The sequence below is a fragment of the Manacus vitellinus genome, unplaced genomic scaffold, assembly GCF_001715985.3.
Source record: "Manacus vitellinus isolate BGI_N305 unplaced genomic scaffold, ASM171598v3 scaffold_3_pilon, whole genome shotgun sequence".
In the NCBI taxonomy this organism is placed as follows: Eukaryota; Metazoa; Chordata; class Aves; order Passeriformes; family Pipridae; genus Manacus; species Manacus vitellinus.
The window spans coordinates 4214772-4232877 of record NW_021940535.1 but is presented as its reverse complement, the minus strand read 5'-3'; the positions used below and the strand labels follow the sequence as shown (position 1 = coordinate 4232877).

Sequence of the window (18106 nt, the reverse complement as noted above, 5' to 3'; positions counted from 1 at the left end):
TTTTCTACATGCTAGGTTTATAGACCTAATTTTTTTTTCATCCCCGTAATTCTAAGAAAGGAAAATACAGTACTACTTCCTCATTTTTAGCCTTTAATCCAGTGTGAAATTGGAAATGTTCATTAAAGCTTAACCTAAGTGACCAAATGATATTTGAGAATAAAAGATATTAAAATGATTTCAGTTAACAGAGAAGAGGAGCTCAGTATTTTCCTGAGTCCTTGGACTTACCACACAGAAGTGCTTTCCATGACAAAATTTAAAATCCATAGGTAAGGCTGTTGTCAAGTGCAGGAGCTGTTTTCCAGAGGAGGAATTATATAGAGTAAGAGAAATGATGCTATTTCATTTATTTGTGTATTTTGTTGTGTTTGTACATTGCAATGACCTCTGTAATGACCATCTCCCCAGTGGCCCCAAAATTTAATTTTTTAAGCAACTAGATCAATGTAAGGCAGAAATTCTTCAGATCTGTCTCATGAGTTTCTAGTCTGTGCTCCTACTCCCATGCAGAAACCTTCCAATTTCAGATGGACTGTGTCTGGTTTTGCTACAGTGGGTATTGGTGGAGTCTGAAATTTACAGCTTAACTGGGAAGAAAACCCTGAGGAGATAATTTCAGGCTCTTAACTTATTCACTAGAGAGTGCTGCTTCTCATACAAATTGCTACAAATCTCTGTACTTAGTGAGGCCAACTGTGAAATGAGAATAATAATGCTTATGCACCTTTGTAAAGTGGAAATTTAAGTTCAGAGCATTATTATTATTAATAACCACATTTTCCACATAGGGTAATGAAGAAGAGAGAGGCATAGTTCCTTTTCTTAGTATCTTCTCCCAAAATGTATTAACTTGCTGGCCAGGGTGGGTTTTCTGTGCCTCTCTGGACCTGACAAACAGCCGATAAAAGTCTTTTACAGCTAATGTTTAGTCTGCATAAATTACGCTTTTAGATATTCAGCCATAATTTCCTCTATAAGTTAACCCAAGTGTTGTTTAATACAGAAAAAAGTGATTGTTAGGATAGAAACCATTTAAGTTTTTAAGGAAACTTTTATTTTAAGCGGGTGGCTGTAGACTAACTGTCAGATGATCAGCAGTTCTATAAATTGAACTAATCTGTTAGTCCATGAAGCAGATGAAGAAAGCCAAAGGTTTCCTCATGCAATCATACTACAAAAATCATTAGATTAAGAAACAGTAATAAACATGATACTGTTTGAATCACCCTTCTGTTTTAAGCCTTTAGGAGTTGCATTTTCAAGGATAACTCCTTTGCTGGCAAGTCCAGAAAATAACTTTAGAAGTAGGAAAGTCATTGGTAAAACTGTACCTGGGATTTTTTTAACACTGAAAATGGCAAAAGCCATTGATTTTGAAATCTGTCAAGCCTTTGTCTGTTAAATTCAGTTTCTAGTTGAAAGTACCAATATGATTCAGATTGCACTCAGTTTTATGAATTGGTCTTGTGCTCCCTAGGATGCTGATTTGGCAGAGGTTCTGGTGGAAGACCTAAGCACTGTTAAAATGGAAGCAAATGCGTAGTTCCCCTGGAATGGATAAGGTGGTTTTAAGGTTAAATCTAAGCCTACCCTACCACGCTGTTTTGGTGGATTTTGTGGAGTGTGTCACTGGTGTCTCAAACTGGGTGTGCTGTGTGTTAAAGGTGTTTTTAAAGCGCAGCACTTAATCAGTGAGCTCTTGATACTTCTTTCTCAGTATCATTCTGCTTGATGCTCTGAGGCCGTGTGGACAGCTGTGCACACTCAAAAGGCAAAGAGACTTTGGAAAAAAAATATTGAAAGGAGCTGTAGAGAAAGGCAGTTCTTTGCAGACTTTTTGGAGGATCACAAAAAGCCATGGTGAATTTGGATGGAATAGCAGTGTAAGCGCTAGAATATGCATTGAGGTCCACTTTAAATAGTCAAATAAACCAAAGGAAATCAGGATGAAATTATTTTATGATGGTCTTTATATTCACTGCAGGAGAAGCAATAAAGTTATTTATATTACAAAGTTGTGTATAAGGAACCTAAATTAGGTCTCAGTAAGAGATATTGCTTATTTAAAAAGAGATGTTCACTAAGGCAGTCATATTACTTTTCTGCTGTATGGATTTATGGTTTTGAAATGGTTATGCCCCATAACTCTTAATTAAGCTTGACAGTTTCAGCATTGAAATTGAAGTAGCTGGTTGGAAAGACAGTCTGCAAACAAGGGCCTCTGTTAATGGTCCCAGAGCTGGTCTTTGTTTACAGGCTTGACTGTATTGTAAAATAAGGAAGAAAGTAACAGTTATCTTTAATTATACATCATCTACAGCGTGTCAAAACAAGGGACTATAAACAAGCACAAGTGGCTTATAATAAAAGCAGTTATCATAGACTTTGCGTAGTGACTAAACCTACCAAACTTTATTGGTGTGACAGGTATCTTACGGGAACAGTTTGTCATAATGATTTGGATGGTCTACTTGAGTAAGTATTCCAGGTACAGACATGACCTACTTTTTTGTGAGCCTGTATTTGCTGAATATGGTGTCCTGTTCTGCCCGACTACAGTGATCCCAATAATGCTGTCAGACCATTTACTTGCAAAGGGCTTTTTCAATTTTCTTGAAAAGTTATATGAAGGATGCACAGCTCTCATTCCAAAATTTTCAACATTAAGTAATTTTTTTTATATCTCTGGAAGAAACGTCAATATTTTGGTAGTGTTCTCTATTTGTTTCTTTATCACCCAGTGGTTTTATTCCAAGACACAGGTTTGGGGCAGTTCCTGATTTTAGTGAGCTTATTGGAACTATTCAATCCATAGAACGTTGTCTTATTTTTCTGCCAGATGCAACACAATGACATATTACAGAATAAAATCTGAAGAGGAACTTCATCCAGGTTACATAAAAGTTCTTTACCTGACTGGTAATGTAATACAATTTTCATTGCCTTTGTGGGTTTTATCTTTCTTTTTGTTTATTTTACCTTGTTTTCTCTAAGTGTAGATTTATCTATTTATAAAATACATAGAAGTAGGTCTTAAAAATGTTTTTTAAAAAAAGAAGCCAGTGGCGGATGTAAAGTTATAGAATGTCTTAAAACAGGTAGCAGAGCTGAGCTGCCTTCATTAGGTAAAAAAAATCAACTCTAGAAATAATAGGGTGAAGCTCATGAAAACAGAAGTAATACTTTTAGAAGTGAAACGTGTGTGAATGTTGGAAAATTACAGTCATTGCCACTCCTTCCTACGTCTGTTAAAAGAATCCTCATTATAATAGTGTACGAGGTTCCCCTCCTCATTGCTCTTTACCAGAATCTTATTCTGGAGGCCTGAATGACCTCCCATGGCCACCACTGCTTATGTGGGCTGTTGTTCTGACCACCGTGAAAACCCCTTTTACCCTTCTAAACCTTCTGGATGGCACTCCAGTCCTTTTATCAGATCCACTCCCTTAAAAGTACAGAAGAATCTACTTTGGGAAAACAGCAAGACTGAAAAGGTAGTATGGGCATGAATGTCCTCCCTGGCATTCAGCCCAAAGAGGCTTGAGGTGTTGCAGAATCCAGTGGGAGTCAATGGGAGTTTACTTGTCAGTCTCACCCATTATATCTGAGGAGTAAATAGTTGAGAGTTACAGAGGTCACTTACAGTTTACTCAACTTTTTTTAAACTCCAGAGTCCATGGTAGCCTGGTTTCAACACTATGTGCAGTTAAGGAAGAGCTTAATTAGTACGTGAGTGCAGGACAGTAGAAGATATTGTATTTCATTAGGATGGCTGAAGGGAAATAGGGAAACAGAAGTCTGTAAATTATCCAAACTAGAGTTTGGCCAGAAGCCATCTGTGATTTTTAATGTTTCTTATAATATCAGACTGAGAACCAGAAAGGAATTTTTGTTTTTTTCCGTATTGGCTCATTTGCTGACTAGGAATGCGATCTTCCTGCAGTCACATAATGCTTATTTTCCTTTTTCTAGAAATGTGACATTACTGCCTGCCCTTGCAACATTATAATGGAGTTTAGCCCTTGGGCTATCAGCAAATGTGTGTATGACTTTCAGCCACAGCATACTGGTCCTGAGCATGACCATGTTTATACAGGGCAGAGGGAGAATTTGTATACAAAGAGCACAATCCATCTTAATATGTGTACTAAGAAGGAATCAAGCTGAGCTTGTCAGTGGGAATACTATGAGCACACTTGTTTTCATACTAACTCCTATAGCTGCATATCTGAGTGCTTGGGACTTCTGCTCTTTATGTGTCAAACATCTCAGTCTGGTCAAGCAGAATAAGATCACACAGTTCCCAGTAGTGAATCTTTAGTTTTATATAAATTGTCCAGCATCACAAAGAAACTTCATGTCAGGATTCAACTCTCTAGGGCAACATTCAACAGCTGAATCATGAGAACTTGTCTATTTAAATAGAAATCATAACAGCCATACTTCTTACTATTAAAAACATGGAAATGATGCTCATGCCCCATTATCAACTCTCATTTGAAAATAAACACCATGGAGTAACCAGTCACTTTGGGGAGGTAGCAAGGTATAGAAACCCTAAAACAGGCTCTTTGAGGGACACACTGACAGATGGACCATTTGCCACTGCAAAGCCTTGGGCTAGGTTTACCTCATACCCCTGCTGCTTGTCTCCAGAGATGTGGCCAGACCACACATCCATCATTCTCTGCTTTGTGCAAATAGGACTTTCATTTCAATCTGAGCACAACAAAGGTCAGAATTAGCTGGAAGGAGCAGAGTTTCTTTAGCTGAGATGTTATTCTCCCAGTTTTCAAGACTGGACTCAAATTGTCCAGCATTAAAAAAAAAAAAAAAAAAAAAAAAAAAGAGAGATTTCTGATACAGTTTTCTGCAGAATGGGAACTCTAGTCCCCAAGGCTGCAGAATCTGACACAAGTTTCATACTTCAGGTAAACTTTAAAAGTACATGAATTTCATTGCAACTACCTTGTAAAAAAAAAAATATTTTGCTTCGTTATTCACAGGTAAGTCGTCATCTGAAACAGTACCCATTTTACACCGTCTAAGTTCGATACCAATTGGAAGCCCTTAAGAGACAAGAATTAAACATACAGGTTTGCTATAAAAATATTGATAGTGTAATGGTAAATTTGAATTTTGTGTGTAAAATTTCTAGGCACAGAGCATTAGGATTGGAGTGTAAATCAACATCAAAGTGAAAATAAAAAGTGAATCTGGAGGAAAATCTATGAAATTTCCATTTTATCTTCTGAATAATAAAATAATTGAAAAATAAACACAAATTACTAGATAACAGTAGGTTCTAGTCTTAACTTTTTTTTTCCTCAGAAAGATATTGGAATAACTTCACTTTCACAAAACTTTAGGAATCGCTGACCAACCTCTTCAATGACATCCAAACGACTATTACTATTCAAGGAAGTTCCAACCTTAAAAGAAAACCCAAGACAGTTGCTCACTTTGTAACTGTGTAATAGCCAGGTCTAATATAATGCCCTCCTTGCATTTTAAAAACACAGGATCACATTGTCTGAATGTCTCATGCTAACAATACTTGTTATCTGGGATGTCTCTATTTATAAGGATAGAACTAGGCATACAAGCTCCCTTGGCAGTCGGTATCATCAGCTCAATCTGCACACTGCAGGAGCAAGGTGACTTCAAGGAATCACAAGGCAGAGAAGGCAGATGTCAGTAGTCTCTTTGGGTAAATTGGTATAAAGCACAATACCCTTGGCAAACATTCAGCTCAGCAAACAGTATAATGCCATCTTATTTCACCTATCTATGGTCAGCAAATATCTTTGGGCATTTTCTATAGGATTAACAAAATTTAATAGGTATCTAATGATTCACATATTAGAGTACTGACCAAAAAGTAAGATCCATGGGAACACATAAGTGCCTGACTGTTCAGCACTTAAAACCACCAAGCACTCCACTGACACTTCAGTTACTGGCACTAACATTTCCTGTGTACATAAAAGTCTGATTTCTATTTGCACCAAGATGCACCTTAAGAGGTTGACAGAACCTCATGCTTCCTTTCATGTCAAAATACCACTCCTATCCACCAACTAGACATTTCCCTAGTGATCTCATTTGAAGGACACATTTGAAGTAGCTCTTTTCAGAGCATACCTATTGGATACAGCTTCACGGTGTCAGCCATCTCCTTTTTAAAAACCGGGAAGGAGGTACACCTTTTATCAGCATGGATAGTTAGAGCGCTCCCTCAGGAGGCTGATGACCCATATTCAGATTCTCTCTCTGTCAGAGGGAATTTACATCCAAATTCAATCAAGACAGCACTCTCTTCCCCATGCATGACACTATTTTTGGGGATGCAGATTCTTTCCTCCCTGCTCCAAAATTAAATATACCAATGGAATTATTTTCATAAAACAGTTAAACAGGAGTAGCATGTGGAAGTCCAATTCTACAGTCCACTGACCTGAATACAGTTTGTACTCCTACATTTACTTACTCAAACTCTTTCCCACTTTGAATAAATCCTTCAATTACTTCATCACAGTATCACAGGAACATTATATCCACTCTTACCTCCTTTCTAATTGTAATATGCTTTCAGAGAAAAGTGAAACCTTTGGTTTTGTAGGATATTTTTCAGGTAGGAAGAGTGGTTCTCTCACTATCTTCAGAAGACTTGGCACTTGCAGTCACAAAAGGAGGGAATAACTTTCTACAGTACAGCATAAGAGAGCAGGATCACACACTGAGATGAGAAATGCACCACTCACATTCTCCAGAGAAGCACCAGAATTAATTGATAAATTTCATTGCAAGGCATAACACCCTTCTAGGAACAGCAGTGGTTGATGATGTGGGTGGGTTATCCCATGTGTATGTCCGTGTTTGTGACTTATTGTGTTAAATTAGTTGGTTTGAATTCATCCACATAAGTTCTTGTAGAGGGCTCTCCAGAGAGTAACATATTGCAGCTTTTCAATAAGACTGTTTGCACAAATCCCCTTTTCTTCCTACTCTTCTTACTGGAATTTGCCTAGAGAATTAAGAGCTGTAAAATCTTTAAAAATCAATAGAATTTACATGAAAAAATTAACACTAAAATGCATTGACAGGGATAACACTGCCTTTGCACAAAAATCAGTTGGGTATGCATATTTGATTTAGCCATTCAATAAGTTTGAGAACATGTTTGTAAGGTCTGTGATCCTTTTGCATAATTTGTGCTGGTTTATTATTGGAGTTGTCATTCTTATGAGGAAAATTAAATGGCTTGTTTGGAGGCTTGGGATTCAGTGTGGTAAAATGCAGCTACACAATGTTTTATAAGTAGTGCCTATAATTAATGCAATAGTCCTAGCTTAAATGTTTCTCTGAATTAAAGCTGACAACTACTTCGTTAGCAAGAGCACAGATGGAGGAAGTGAATTTTACTGACTTGACTTGAAAGAAAGTTCAAGAAAGAGAAGAGCAGAATGAAGAGAGTTTTCATATAAGGTGCACTATTTGTTCTGTACAATGCTTAAAAAATAGCATCTTAGGATGTGATGTTAAGTGCTTTTTCATTTATAATGCCGATAAGCTCATGTTTTGGGTTAACACCCCCCCACCGTTTTCCTACCTGATAGATAGAAGTGTCAGTTTGTCTCTTAAGTATAACAATCTAAAGTTAGAGCCAAATTTTGATGAGTATGAGATTACAAAAGTGTCATGTAAATTAAACTGATCTAGTGGCATTAGTCATATTATTTTGGTAAAGACATTGGTTAAAAAATAAAAAGAAAAAATTGATAAGCCACAAGCTATGTGGCTATTGGCATACTTACATTAGCATTTTAGTTTGGATCAAGAATATGATTTTGAAGCAAGTGTCCTGATCCTGCCTATTTACTGTGGTTTGCTTTACATGCAGAGTGGCTTTGGAATATATAAGCTAATTTCCTTCTGGCTGAAAGAAAAATGTGCTCCAGGAGCATAGATAATGCTCTCCTGTTGCTAATGGATATTTAGTCTACAGAACCAGACTAGCCTTAAACCTGAAGTAGCCTCTCTCCCTCTCTTTCTTCCCAAAACATGTGTAGTGTGAACACCATGTCTTCAGCATTAACAGTATTGGTCTGTAGACTTGATTTTATTCTGCTATGCTGCTTGCTAAGGTAGACCCAGATAATGCTCATAGTCAACGAGTTAAGACATTAATTGATGAAACCAGAATCTTGTCTTGTGAGGCAGAAGTCAGCTTTCAAGAATTGCTACACTAGCAAGTAAATTGCCTGTTAAGAATTGTATCTGTGTAGCAGGTAGGAAACTACACGTGCTGAGTTTCAATGTCTAAAAAATAGAAAGCAAACAGCCACATTGAAGAAACCCCTTCAGGAAATGGGGGATGCTCCTTAGTCTGTTGGACTCATTTCTCCTTAGTTTCTGTCTTACTTCATTTCTGGTGGGGAGACTGTTTGAGTATGTTTGGGAAGTGGATGGTAGCCCTTAATAAAACCCCTGAATGAAATGGTCCATTTCAATAAGTTGGCCAAGTAGCTCTTTCCAGAGCATCACTTTTGGACTTAGCACTTGGAGACAGGTGCTTACTTGGCAGAAAAGGGTGTAGATTTGCTGTTGATCCCCCAAACTCTTTTATTTTAGTTTTAAAATCCCAAGTCACTTCAGTAACTTTGATCTGTAGCAATAGCCTTATCTATCGTTGCTGTAATTCTGCATGAAGATTACTTTGTTATCTTCGCTGTTTTTATGAACTGCTTTCTTTAGGGTTTATTATGATGGGCTCCCACTAAATATAGCTTATGTGGAATTCTTAGAATCACATATTAATTCTTCTGCAGCAGAAAAAACTTCAACTGCCATAAAAAGAGCTGCCTTAACCTGTTGCTCTGCTGTCCTATCAGTCAATTTTGAAATTGTGAAAAAATGCCTTGTCCCTTCCCAAATACTCTGACATTTAAGTAGGCAGTGACTGTTCATTTTAAAAATTAATTTGAGGGGTAGGAATTTCCTGAATATGATATGGTACTGGAAACCAAATATTTTTTTTTTAATATCATGGTATAGATATCTGTAGATTGATGTGAGAGCAGCAACAACAACAAAGGAAATTTTCAGTGAGATCATTCAGAGGTTTTCTCTCTCAGAAGCTGTTTTATATTTGGACTTCCACTTATGTGATTAGGAATATGTATGACTGCAATATGTTTTCAATGGATCTTAGTATCTTTGTTATCTAGATGTATTTCTATCAGTACAGAAATTTTCTGGAAACTGAAACTATCTTCCAGCTTTCATCTCTGCCCCCATACTACCTGTCTCTTTCTTACTTCTTCCTCTGTACTAAACCTGCCTCTTTGTAGATGTTTGATAGATCACTGGAAAGGAAAGGAATCACTCCTCTTCGGGCAAGCAGTAAAACATAAATACCAAAACCAAACCAAAACATTAACCGCTTAGTGTAAGCCCTTTTCTGTGGTTGAAGCTCTGACTTTGAAGTCATATTTGGTTAGCAACTTGAGGCATACCTGTATCTTATCATAGCGTATCCCCCATTGTATATTACTGCTTACATAATTTCACAAAGACAGGGAATAGTAGTGATCTTTCCCAAAGGCCCCCTTGTTTGAAGTACTGAAAGCTTTTTTTCCCTCTTGGAAAATTCAATAGCCAAGAACCTCACAGTATGTGGGATAACTCCTAGTGATATTATTCTAACACTGAAAGGAAGCAGAGGAGTGGTATGTATTATTTTACTGGCTATCAGAGAAAAGGTTGTCTTTAAAAATATATATGCCTTTTGCATATGCTTTGTGACAGACATACAGCCTGAAGACTGGCATGTGACAAGGGGAAATCAATAAAAAACACATAATGATATTATTAATATTTATAGAATAGCTAGATGAGTATAACATGACAGGGAGAAGTCAAGCAGGCTTTTAGAATAGCAGAACTGTGCTCTAAAATATATTGGAATTTTTCTGGGTGAGTTACAATGGGGTAAAAAGGCATTGCATAGGCTGTCAGGGACATTCACAACACTTTTGATTAAAGTAATTTCTAAGCAACCATGAGAAAAGCTTCATCAAAGAAGTGCAGCTAAATAAAAGTTGGAAAGCAGAGAAGGGAAGAAGTTTTCAGAAGGGATGACGTATTCACAGAGCGTCCCAGTAGAAACCTGTAGGGATTGATGATTGATTGATTTGTAACCTCAGAAATTAGGGAAAGGGTTCTCTGTGTTTCCAGCAGGATTAAAAATGATACAGCTTTATCCAAAGACTAGGAATTTTCCAAGTCTGCTAAAAGACTTTTTTAATTATATTTTTGCATATAACTGCCTATTGATGTAGTTTTGTATCTGTTAATACATACATATGTAGCTTGGGCCTGTAAGACTTCAAGGTTTATAGGCAGCCAATAGAAAAACAAGATGAGAAACAAATTTAGTTCCATAAATGAAAGTAAAATTTTCCTATAGTCATCCTCCTGTCCTGTAGAAATCGGCCTTAGTGCACGGCTAATTCATCTACAGGAGGACTTTGACTGTGGGAATTGGCTCCATTTGTTCTCTGTGTTGATGTAAACATCAAGAATAAACTGGAGTTTTTGTACAGAGAAATTTATTCTTTTCTGCTTGTGCTGCAGATGGTTGAATTTGCTCAGTCTGCAAAAGCTGCAAAAATACATAGGGAAAGAGAAAGTTATACTAAAAATGGAAAAAACTATGCAAAAGACAGCAAAAGAATAGCTTGTTCTGCCTTTATCAAAGGCCTGCAAAAGCTTCTTCAGTGGAGATATCCATGTCTGGGGAAACGTTATTTTTGCTGCTGAATTCTTGCTTAGAGAATCCTCTTTCCCGTTAATCCAAACAGAGCACAATGTCATTAATGGTTGGGTCAGGGTGCTAATTATCTTTGTGAAAAATGGATGGGCAGACAGTCAGGAGATAGATGCTTCCTAATTTGTTAAGGGCTTTTAAAGATAAATGGCCTTGAAGTAGATTTGTTTTCAAATGAATAGCCAGTAGAGTGCTCAGAGCAGTGGCACAGTGAGCTCTCATCAGTTTTTCTCAGAGTGATGAATGTTGCATATTCTGTCTGCTGACGTGGTCTTTGCCTTCAGATGTCCCAATTTATTAACAGTTTTTTAGGGCAATGGTGGTAAATTACTGCAGCTCAATTTTATTACTGTTTTACATCTACCGAGGACTGAGCCCTGTATGCAGCTTTATATTAACTCAGCAAGCACCATTAAAATATTGACATTTAGGCTCATTTTGGTAGCATTAATCGTAGCATTAATCATAGCATTTTATCATGCGTTAATTGCATGAAATGACTGGTTTGAAATAACTGGAATGTTTACTTTTCTTAAAGCAGGAGAAACAATAATTTCCATTTCTCCACTTTTTCGATGTATAACTGTGCTTTAGAAAACTCAAACAAACAACAAACAACCCAAAACTCACAACCTGCCTGCTTCTGATTGTGTGTGTTGGGGGCATCTTCTTCTTAGCTTCCTTGCAACAACTGAACATGTAAGAGCCAGCAGCTCTTACGGGTCTCACTGGAAGCTCTTGGAAGTGTCATCTCTGAAAATCAGCCTCTGAAGTCTCAGTGTGAATACCCACAGACAGGCCTTGGCTTCAAAAATGTACCTCAATGTATATAACAAGAGTACTCCTGATGTGCAAAAAATGCTGAAAATCTACAGCATTTTCATATGTTGATACAGCTTAAGGCACAGAAATGCCTTTTGTTATTCACCAGCAGGAATAACCTTACAGCACCCATGCATATTTGTATTACCCTATCAGTAAAAGAACCTGTGATATTTGCTGGCTCTTTTCAGTGGAGGGCATCACTAGATGATTATGTTTAATATAAGGAGCTGGCAGCCTCTCTCACTTAACAATCATTAGGAGATCTGCTGCGGAGGTCCCATTTTGTGAGGCAGTTGGAAATTGGCACTTAGTTTAGATGTATTGTTTTCTACCTTTCTCCTAAAGTTCAAGGACAAGGCAAAACTGTTCGGACTACACAAAGAAAAAAGTTTTTTCACTTTCCTTTGTTTACTTGCTCCTCTGACCTCTCTGTTTATTCCCTATGAAAATTTATTCCCCACATAAATTTATTCCCCCATATTTACATGAATTAAAAGGAAGTGTGGACCATGTCAGGAAAAATGGAAGTGGAAGGCATGAGGGGAGGTATTTCAAAGCACCATGCAGAAGATAGCTATGATAATCATGTAGACTTTTTGTGGGGTAAAAATTATCTAGGTTGTTATGTTTCTCTTGATACTTATGAAAGAGACAATACTGTTACTTCTGTTCTAGGGAACTGAGGCATAGAATGAGTCAATGGGGAAACCCTAAATCACTCAAAAGGCAAAATGCAGAATAGTGGTATCCCAGTCACTAACCTTCACTTCCTGCTCCTAACCATGCGTTTAATTAATTATTTTAAATACTGCTTCTCCCAGCTCTCACCCCAAGATGTTCCTACGTCTTCAGGACTTTGACCACCTGTTATTTTCCCTGGTTACATCATATGGCTTAAGCCACAGCTTCATCTGTAGCCTTCTGCCTCCTGCTGTACAGGATCTTCTCAAAAGCTTAAAAGACTTTCTAGTGATAGAGGTTTTCTTTTTTCAATTACAGTGGCTTCATATGACCAAATAATACTTCATTAACCTGATTGCCTAAGGATATCAAGCTCCAGAGGAAACTTGTATTCCTGTATGATTGGCAAGATAATTAGGAAGTGAAATAATGCAAATCCCACCACAGGCAGCTGTCAAAAGATTTATGTATTTACTCTTTGAATTCAAAGTGTGTCATATCATAAATCCTTTTTTTCTTTTAAGGCTTTTATATCTGTGGGTTTATTATCGACCTTCACAATGCACATTTTGCTGGGGCAGGAGGCCTTATGAGCTCAATCAAGTTGGGCTGGTAAATCCACCGAGATTTTTAGTCTGCAGTATCACCTAGATAGCACAGGTTCAAGTACACTTTTTCTCTTACTAGCTTTTGATTTGAAGCTCCTGGGTCATGGGCTTTCATTCTGTATTTAGAAAGTATCTACCAGAGTGGAGCTACCAAAATTAGAGCTTTTATGTGATATTAAAACACAGGCACAGAAGCCACTGATGGCTGCAAGAGTTCTTCATTGGCCAGGAGGGTGGAATATTGGATGTAGATTAGAGACATCTTCATATGAAGTCACCTACCGCCTTCCCTGTTAATAGAGGGTAGGGTGAAGCTCATGTCAGTATTCATTGCATTTAGGCAGCAGCAGCAGCAAGTGGGAGATTAAATGAGAGAGCTGTATAGATATGGGGTCCTGTTGAGGGTGGCCTTCAGTAAGTAAAAGTCACTTATAAATTAAACGTTTAATAAAACCCTACCAAGTAAAAGGTATCTAATGAAGTTCTGACAGCTTCTCTATCTGAAAATGGTAAAACCTAAGAAGCAAGGAAATTTGTGGAGTTAGTCTAAGGTGGTTGGATCAAAATTAATCTGGCAAAAGGAAAATAAAAAAAAGGAGAAAAAAATCAATAGTCTTGCTAATGAGAATCAACATTTATCTTGCAGGAAACCTGAAGTTTTGCCTTCTGATTCTGAACCAGCCTTTAAACAAAGGTCATTTCCATTGTCTGTGGAGCAAAGGTAATAATAACTTACATACATCTTCATTTGCTTATTTACTTAGCTACTACCTGGCTAATGTACTTCATGTCTGTTGAATTGCAGTGTGGCAATTTCCCCTCTGCTAGAGCAACCTTCTGATGAGGGCGTAAATTGGCAGAATATGTCCCTTGTTGCTGAATGCAGCAAATAGGCTGATTATGCAAATTTTGCATCTCTGCATTGCATACGTCAGTGGGAAGTTTATGGACTGATCTATATAAGACCAGCTTTTCATAGGCAGCTTAGGAGCGATCATTGTTTTGCTGACAAAGTGCAGCAGATCAATGGTGCATTTAAGAGTCTGGAAGCAAGCATTCCTTTAAAGGTCATAAGTGAAATGTTTTAATTTTAATCAAAATAAAATGAACCGTGTAGATATTAAGTTGTGGAAGCGGTGGGAATTTGCGTACTTGTCAGAAATATGCAAATCAGATTTCACTACCCCTTTGTTAAATATGCACAGTGCTAATCATCATCTCTGATATGATAGCTTCAGATTTACTGACATTTTGTGGAGATATGTAAATCTCTACAAGCTTGGAACTATTAATTCCTCCAGTGCAGGAATGTAGTCCTTCAGAAGCTTTCTGAAAAGCCACAGGAACTGTCTCCAACTTGTTACCAGGATGTGAACCTTGCAGAGATTCCTCTTAACTGACTGAGGAAGATAGAGCTATTTGATTTCTCCATAGGCATAAGGACAGGCAGGGGGTAGCTGTGCAGTTGAAAGGAATTGGAGTAAGTGGCAGGATGCATTTGTATCACTTAATTCCAGTAAACACAAATTAGGTGCCTATATAACCAGACAAGTGAGAAAAAAAGGGAGAGAGCTGCACTAGATGATTCAAAGCATCTGAAGAAGTGCTGTACCCCGAATGGGCTCGCTTTCATTTGCATAATCAGCAAGAAAGGGAAGTGGAAGGGCTGTCAAGTTATTTTATAGATGTGATTCTACTTATTTTTGCATTTAAAAAGATACACTGAGAGACCTGTTCTATTTTAAGTAATGAAGGAAAGAAGGTGAAATATTTTGATCTTATTTCTTTGTCCCACCTTTCCTGTTTTGAGGGTTGAGGTTAAAAAAAGAGACAGCAAATCAGACATGCACAGTTAATGGCAGTATTTGGTGTGTTGTAGTACCTTGCATGTGTTTGTGCTGTGTTCTGTTAATCAGACTATGTTTTTGTCTGTCCTTTAGAATTTTAAGTCTTCCTCTTTTGATCTAACCTTCCGGCATGGAGTGCTTCTAACTGTTAACACTAATGGTCTCTTAACTGTAGTTCTTCTGTAAAGGCTTGGGATAAGAAGCTGAATAAAATCGAGTAGACCTAAGACTGCTTTGTGTGAAACTACCTCAATGGGTTCCTGTTTTCTGAGCATAATTGCATGTACACTGATTATTGGTGCTGTGAATAGTGTCCCAAAGAGTTTGTGAGACTTAGGAGCAGAAGTCCTATTTAAGCTAATAAGACTTCTGCTGGTAGATTACTTTCGGAAATAGGTGGATATTTTCTATCTAAGTAAAATGGCAGGAAGGTGGTGACATAGTGGACCTGAAATGTTTTTCTTCAAAACATCTTCAGTAAACCTTAGTGAATTCAGGACAAGGGTTTGGCAATACTGGGCTTACAATTCTAGTGGACTGCTGTAGATATCAGCAGTCTTCTGGATCCTACTTCTGAAAGAGTTTCAGCACAGAGACTGTTGCAGGACTAGGAGAACCTGGGGAGTTTGGTATGGAAACTGAAAGAATTTCTGAAAGAATGAAACATCCTTAGAAACTGTGCTTAATGACCAACTGTATATGTTTGAGATCTCATAAATGAGTGATGAGAAGGAAAAAATGGGGCAGTTAATCCAAAAAATATTGCAAGCTACACAAATTAAGGGGAAAAGGGAGAGAAAAATAGAAAGGAAGAAAAAGAAGATAAAATATATTGTCCATCTTCTCTGAGCTACAGCAATCTTGGGTGTTACACTGAGTACAGAATGTGTTATTTTCAAGTAGATTGTGTCCTGCCAAAATAATTCATTTCATTAGCCTTGTCAGTTTAGCGTCAAGTAAAATTGAAGGTGTGATTGATATGTCCTGAGTTTGAAAAAAAATCACATTGATAACTGTGGCTATTCTAGGCTGAAATCATCCCAGGTGTAACTCCTCTTGACCTCAAGAAGAAGTGGTTGCAGCTAATTAGCCTTTGTCTTATTACAGACTTGTGAGAAATCTATTTTTACTGACATACTTTTGAAAATAAGTATTTCAGTCTGTACAAGTTTGCATGAACTTCCTTCCCTGTGCTTTGTGAAGGACATTGATCAGTTTTCATCACTTCCAGAGGACATCTTTCACCACTCTTACCATACAAGCAGGGTAAGTGAAAATAGCGAGTTAGTACAAGTTAAAGACTATATGATTTTAGTTTATTTTATTCACTTTATTCACTATGTAGTAAATCAATCTAGAACATGTTCCCTTTGTGTTAGGTACAGTCATGCAATATTAGTGCTGTCCCAAAGGATGAAATTTCAGGATGAAATGTGGGAGAAGGGGTAGTTTTTCAAAGCAGGGTGAAGAATAACATGACAGAAAACACTGATTGTTCCCTTAGGGATTTATTGGGTTGGGTATAGTGAGAAGGGGCAAAGCAAGTGGCAAGCAAAATTGAAGGGAATAGGTCAGTAAAGGGGAATAGGTAAGGGAAAAAGCTCTCACAGTAAGGGAAGCTGATATAAGGAGACTGAATATGGAAAAATGAGGTGGATGCAGAGGGTTAGAAGTAGGCTATGAGTAAGCATAAGGCTGGGAGCATCAGTCAAATCCATCAAAAGTGCTTTGACTGTAGCTGCTAATGCAGTGATTTTTACCTGAGGAAGTTGTATGGATTCCTTTGCAATCTTGATCCTAATTGTGGAAAATATATGGAAGAGTCAAGGTCCTGCTTTCCTCAGAGCTGCACATTTTTCTGTCTGTGAAGTCTCTGAAAAACTGAATCCAGTATGGCCTTACCTTAACAACACCCTTACACTTTCTAAATTCCTGCTTATGTGAATTTTCTAGTCTCTAAGGCTACTTTGCAAGTGGTTTCACATGTAAATATATCTTTAACAGAAATTACTCTGAATCTAAAGTCTAAAGCTGTCTTTATGTTAAGTTTGAAAACTACAGAAGCCCAGGCTTTAGTGGCTGAAAACAGAATGGGCTTTCTGGAGAGTTAAATGAAAGTTCCTGAGGCTTTGATTCTGCTCTTTAAAATCTCATTAATCAGAAATGCAATGACTTACTTATGCCAAGAATTTCACCAATGTCTAGTGATTGCAAGTGCTTCTGTTTTTTTGATGTCTCCCTAGGGAAGAGGCAGAATTATTGCAGTGCTGAGAAATTACCTCTGTAAAATTGTCTCAAGTTCAGGACTTGAAAGTTGTTTCCTGTTTCTGAAAACATTGTCCCTACAAGCTACTCAAATGATCCAGAATTGTCTTCATGTCCTCACTTGATGGTAGGATGTTAAATGACTGTACATTGTAGAGTACTTTCCTTTCTTAAATGTTGACAGTTACAGCTTTAAAGAGCAAGGAATTATGCTTTGAAAAATAAGATTATTATTTCAAGAATCAGAGTAAAATGGCAACACTCTACAGCAATCTGATGAAGTTGTGCTTTACAGTAAGAAAATGGGTCCATGGATATTTTTCAGTTCTTTCAATGGTTGTGATACATTGGCCACTGTGTCTTCCTCAAGAGGATTGTGATCTTTTTCTGCAAATAAAGATGTTCCATGAAAGCTTTTAATCAAACAGAACATGCTGAAGTAGTTTAAATATTAGCCATTTATACTACCAAATGCCCTTGGCTGATGTACTATACTAAACTACCAATATCCTTTTGGAACAGGCTGACTGAATCCTGATGAGGATAAGTAGATAGTAGATGTTGGATAAGTAGATGAGAAGGAGACATCTGTGAAACCAGACTGCAAAAATATGTGCCCTTCAGATGTACATTGCTAAAAAGTCCCTTTCATGGACCCTTCTTTTCAAGGAAGGAAGTCGGGGTCTAGCTATGTTTTCGTATGCTGCCCTACTGACAGCACCAACAGCCACTTCTCTATATGCATAGTATATAGTCATTTTATGACACTTTGTAGATTGTGATCATGGAGGAATTCCAGAAAGAGGAATGTTGCCCACCCTGGAGATTTCAGCTCTATATTTTAGGGGGGAGAATCTGGGTTAACAGAATGCATCCTTCTACACTACAGCAGCAGTGTAATAACTCAAATTCAAACTCTGTTAAATTGTCTTCATGTAAACTGTATTTCTTTACACTACTTCTGTTGTGATTGCTTATCCATAAATCGAGGTTTTTTGCAAGTTTCCATCTCTATCAATACCCATATTGCAACAAAGTGTCTAGTG

General features: G+C 37.5%; 1 protein-coding gene and 1 long non-coding RNA gene across 2 annotated transcripts in view; both read left to right on the top strand.

Moving 5' to 3' along the window:
• LOC108640247 overlaps positions 1-16055 on the top strand; it is a 57717-nt gene extending 41662 nt beyond the window's left edge. The window contains exons 2-3 of the long non-coding RNA XR_001921040.2: positions 13595-13669; positions 15903-16055. This is a non-coding gene — a long non-coding RNA (uncharacterized LOC108640247). The remainder of the gene's footprint in view (positions 1-13594; positions 13670-15902) is intronic.
• A 1101-nt stretch (positions 16056-17156) lies between these two features.
• The window catches only part of TPK1 (thiamin pyrophosphokinase 1), a 239763-nt gene continuing 238813 nt past the window's right edge, over positions 17157-18106 (top strand). Inside the window, exon 1 of the mRNA XM_018075854.3 lies at positions 17157-17187. Within this exon, the coding sequence (XP_017931343.1) occupies positions 17172-17187 (16 nt within the window). The 5' untranslated portion in view covers positions 17157-17171. The remainder of the gene's footprint in view (positions 17188-18106) is intronic.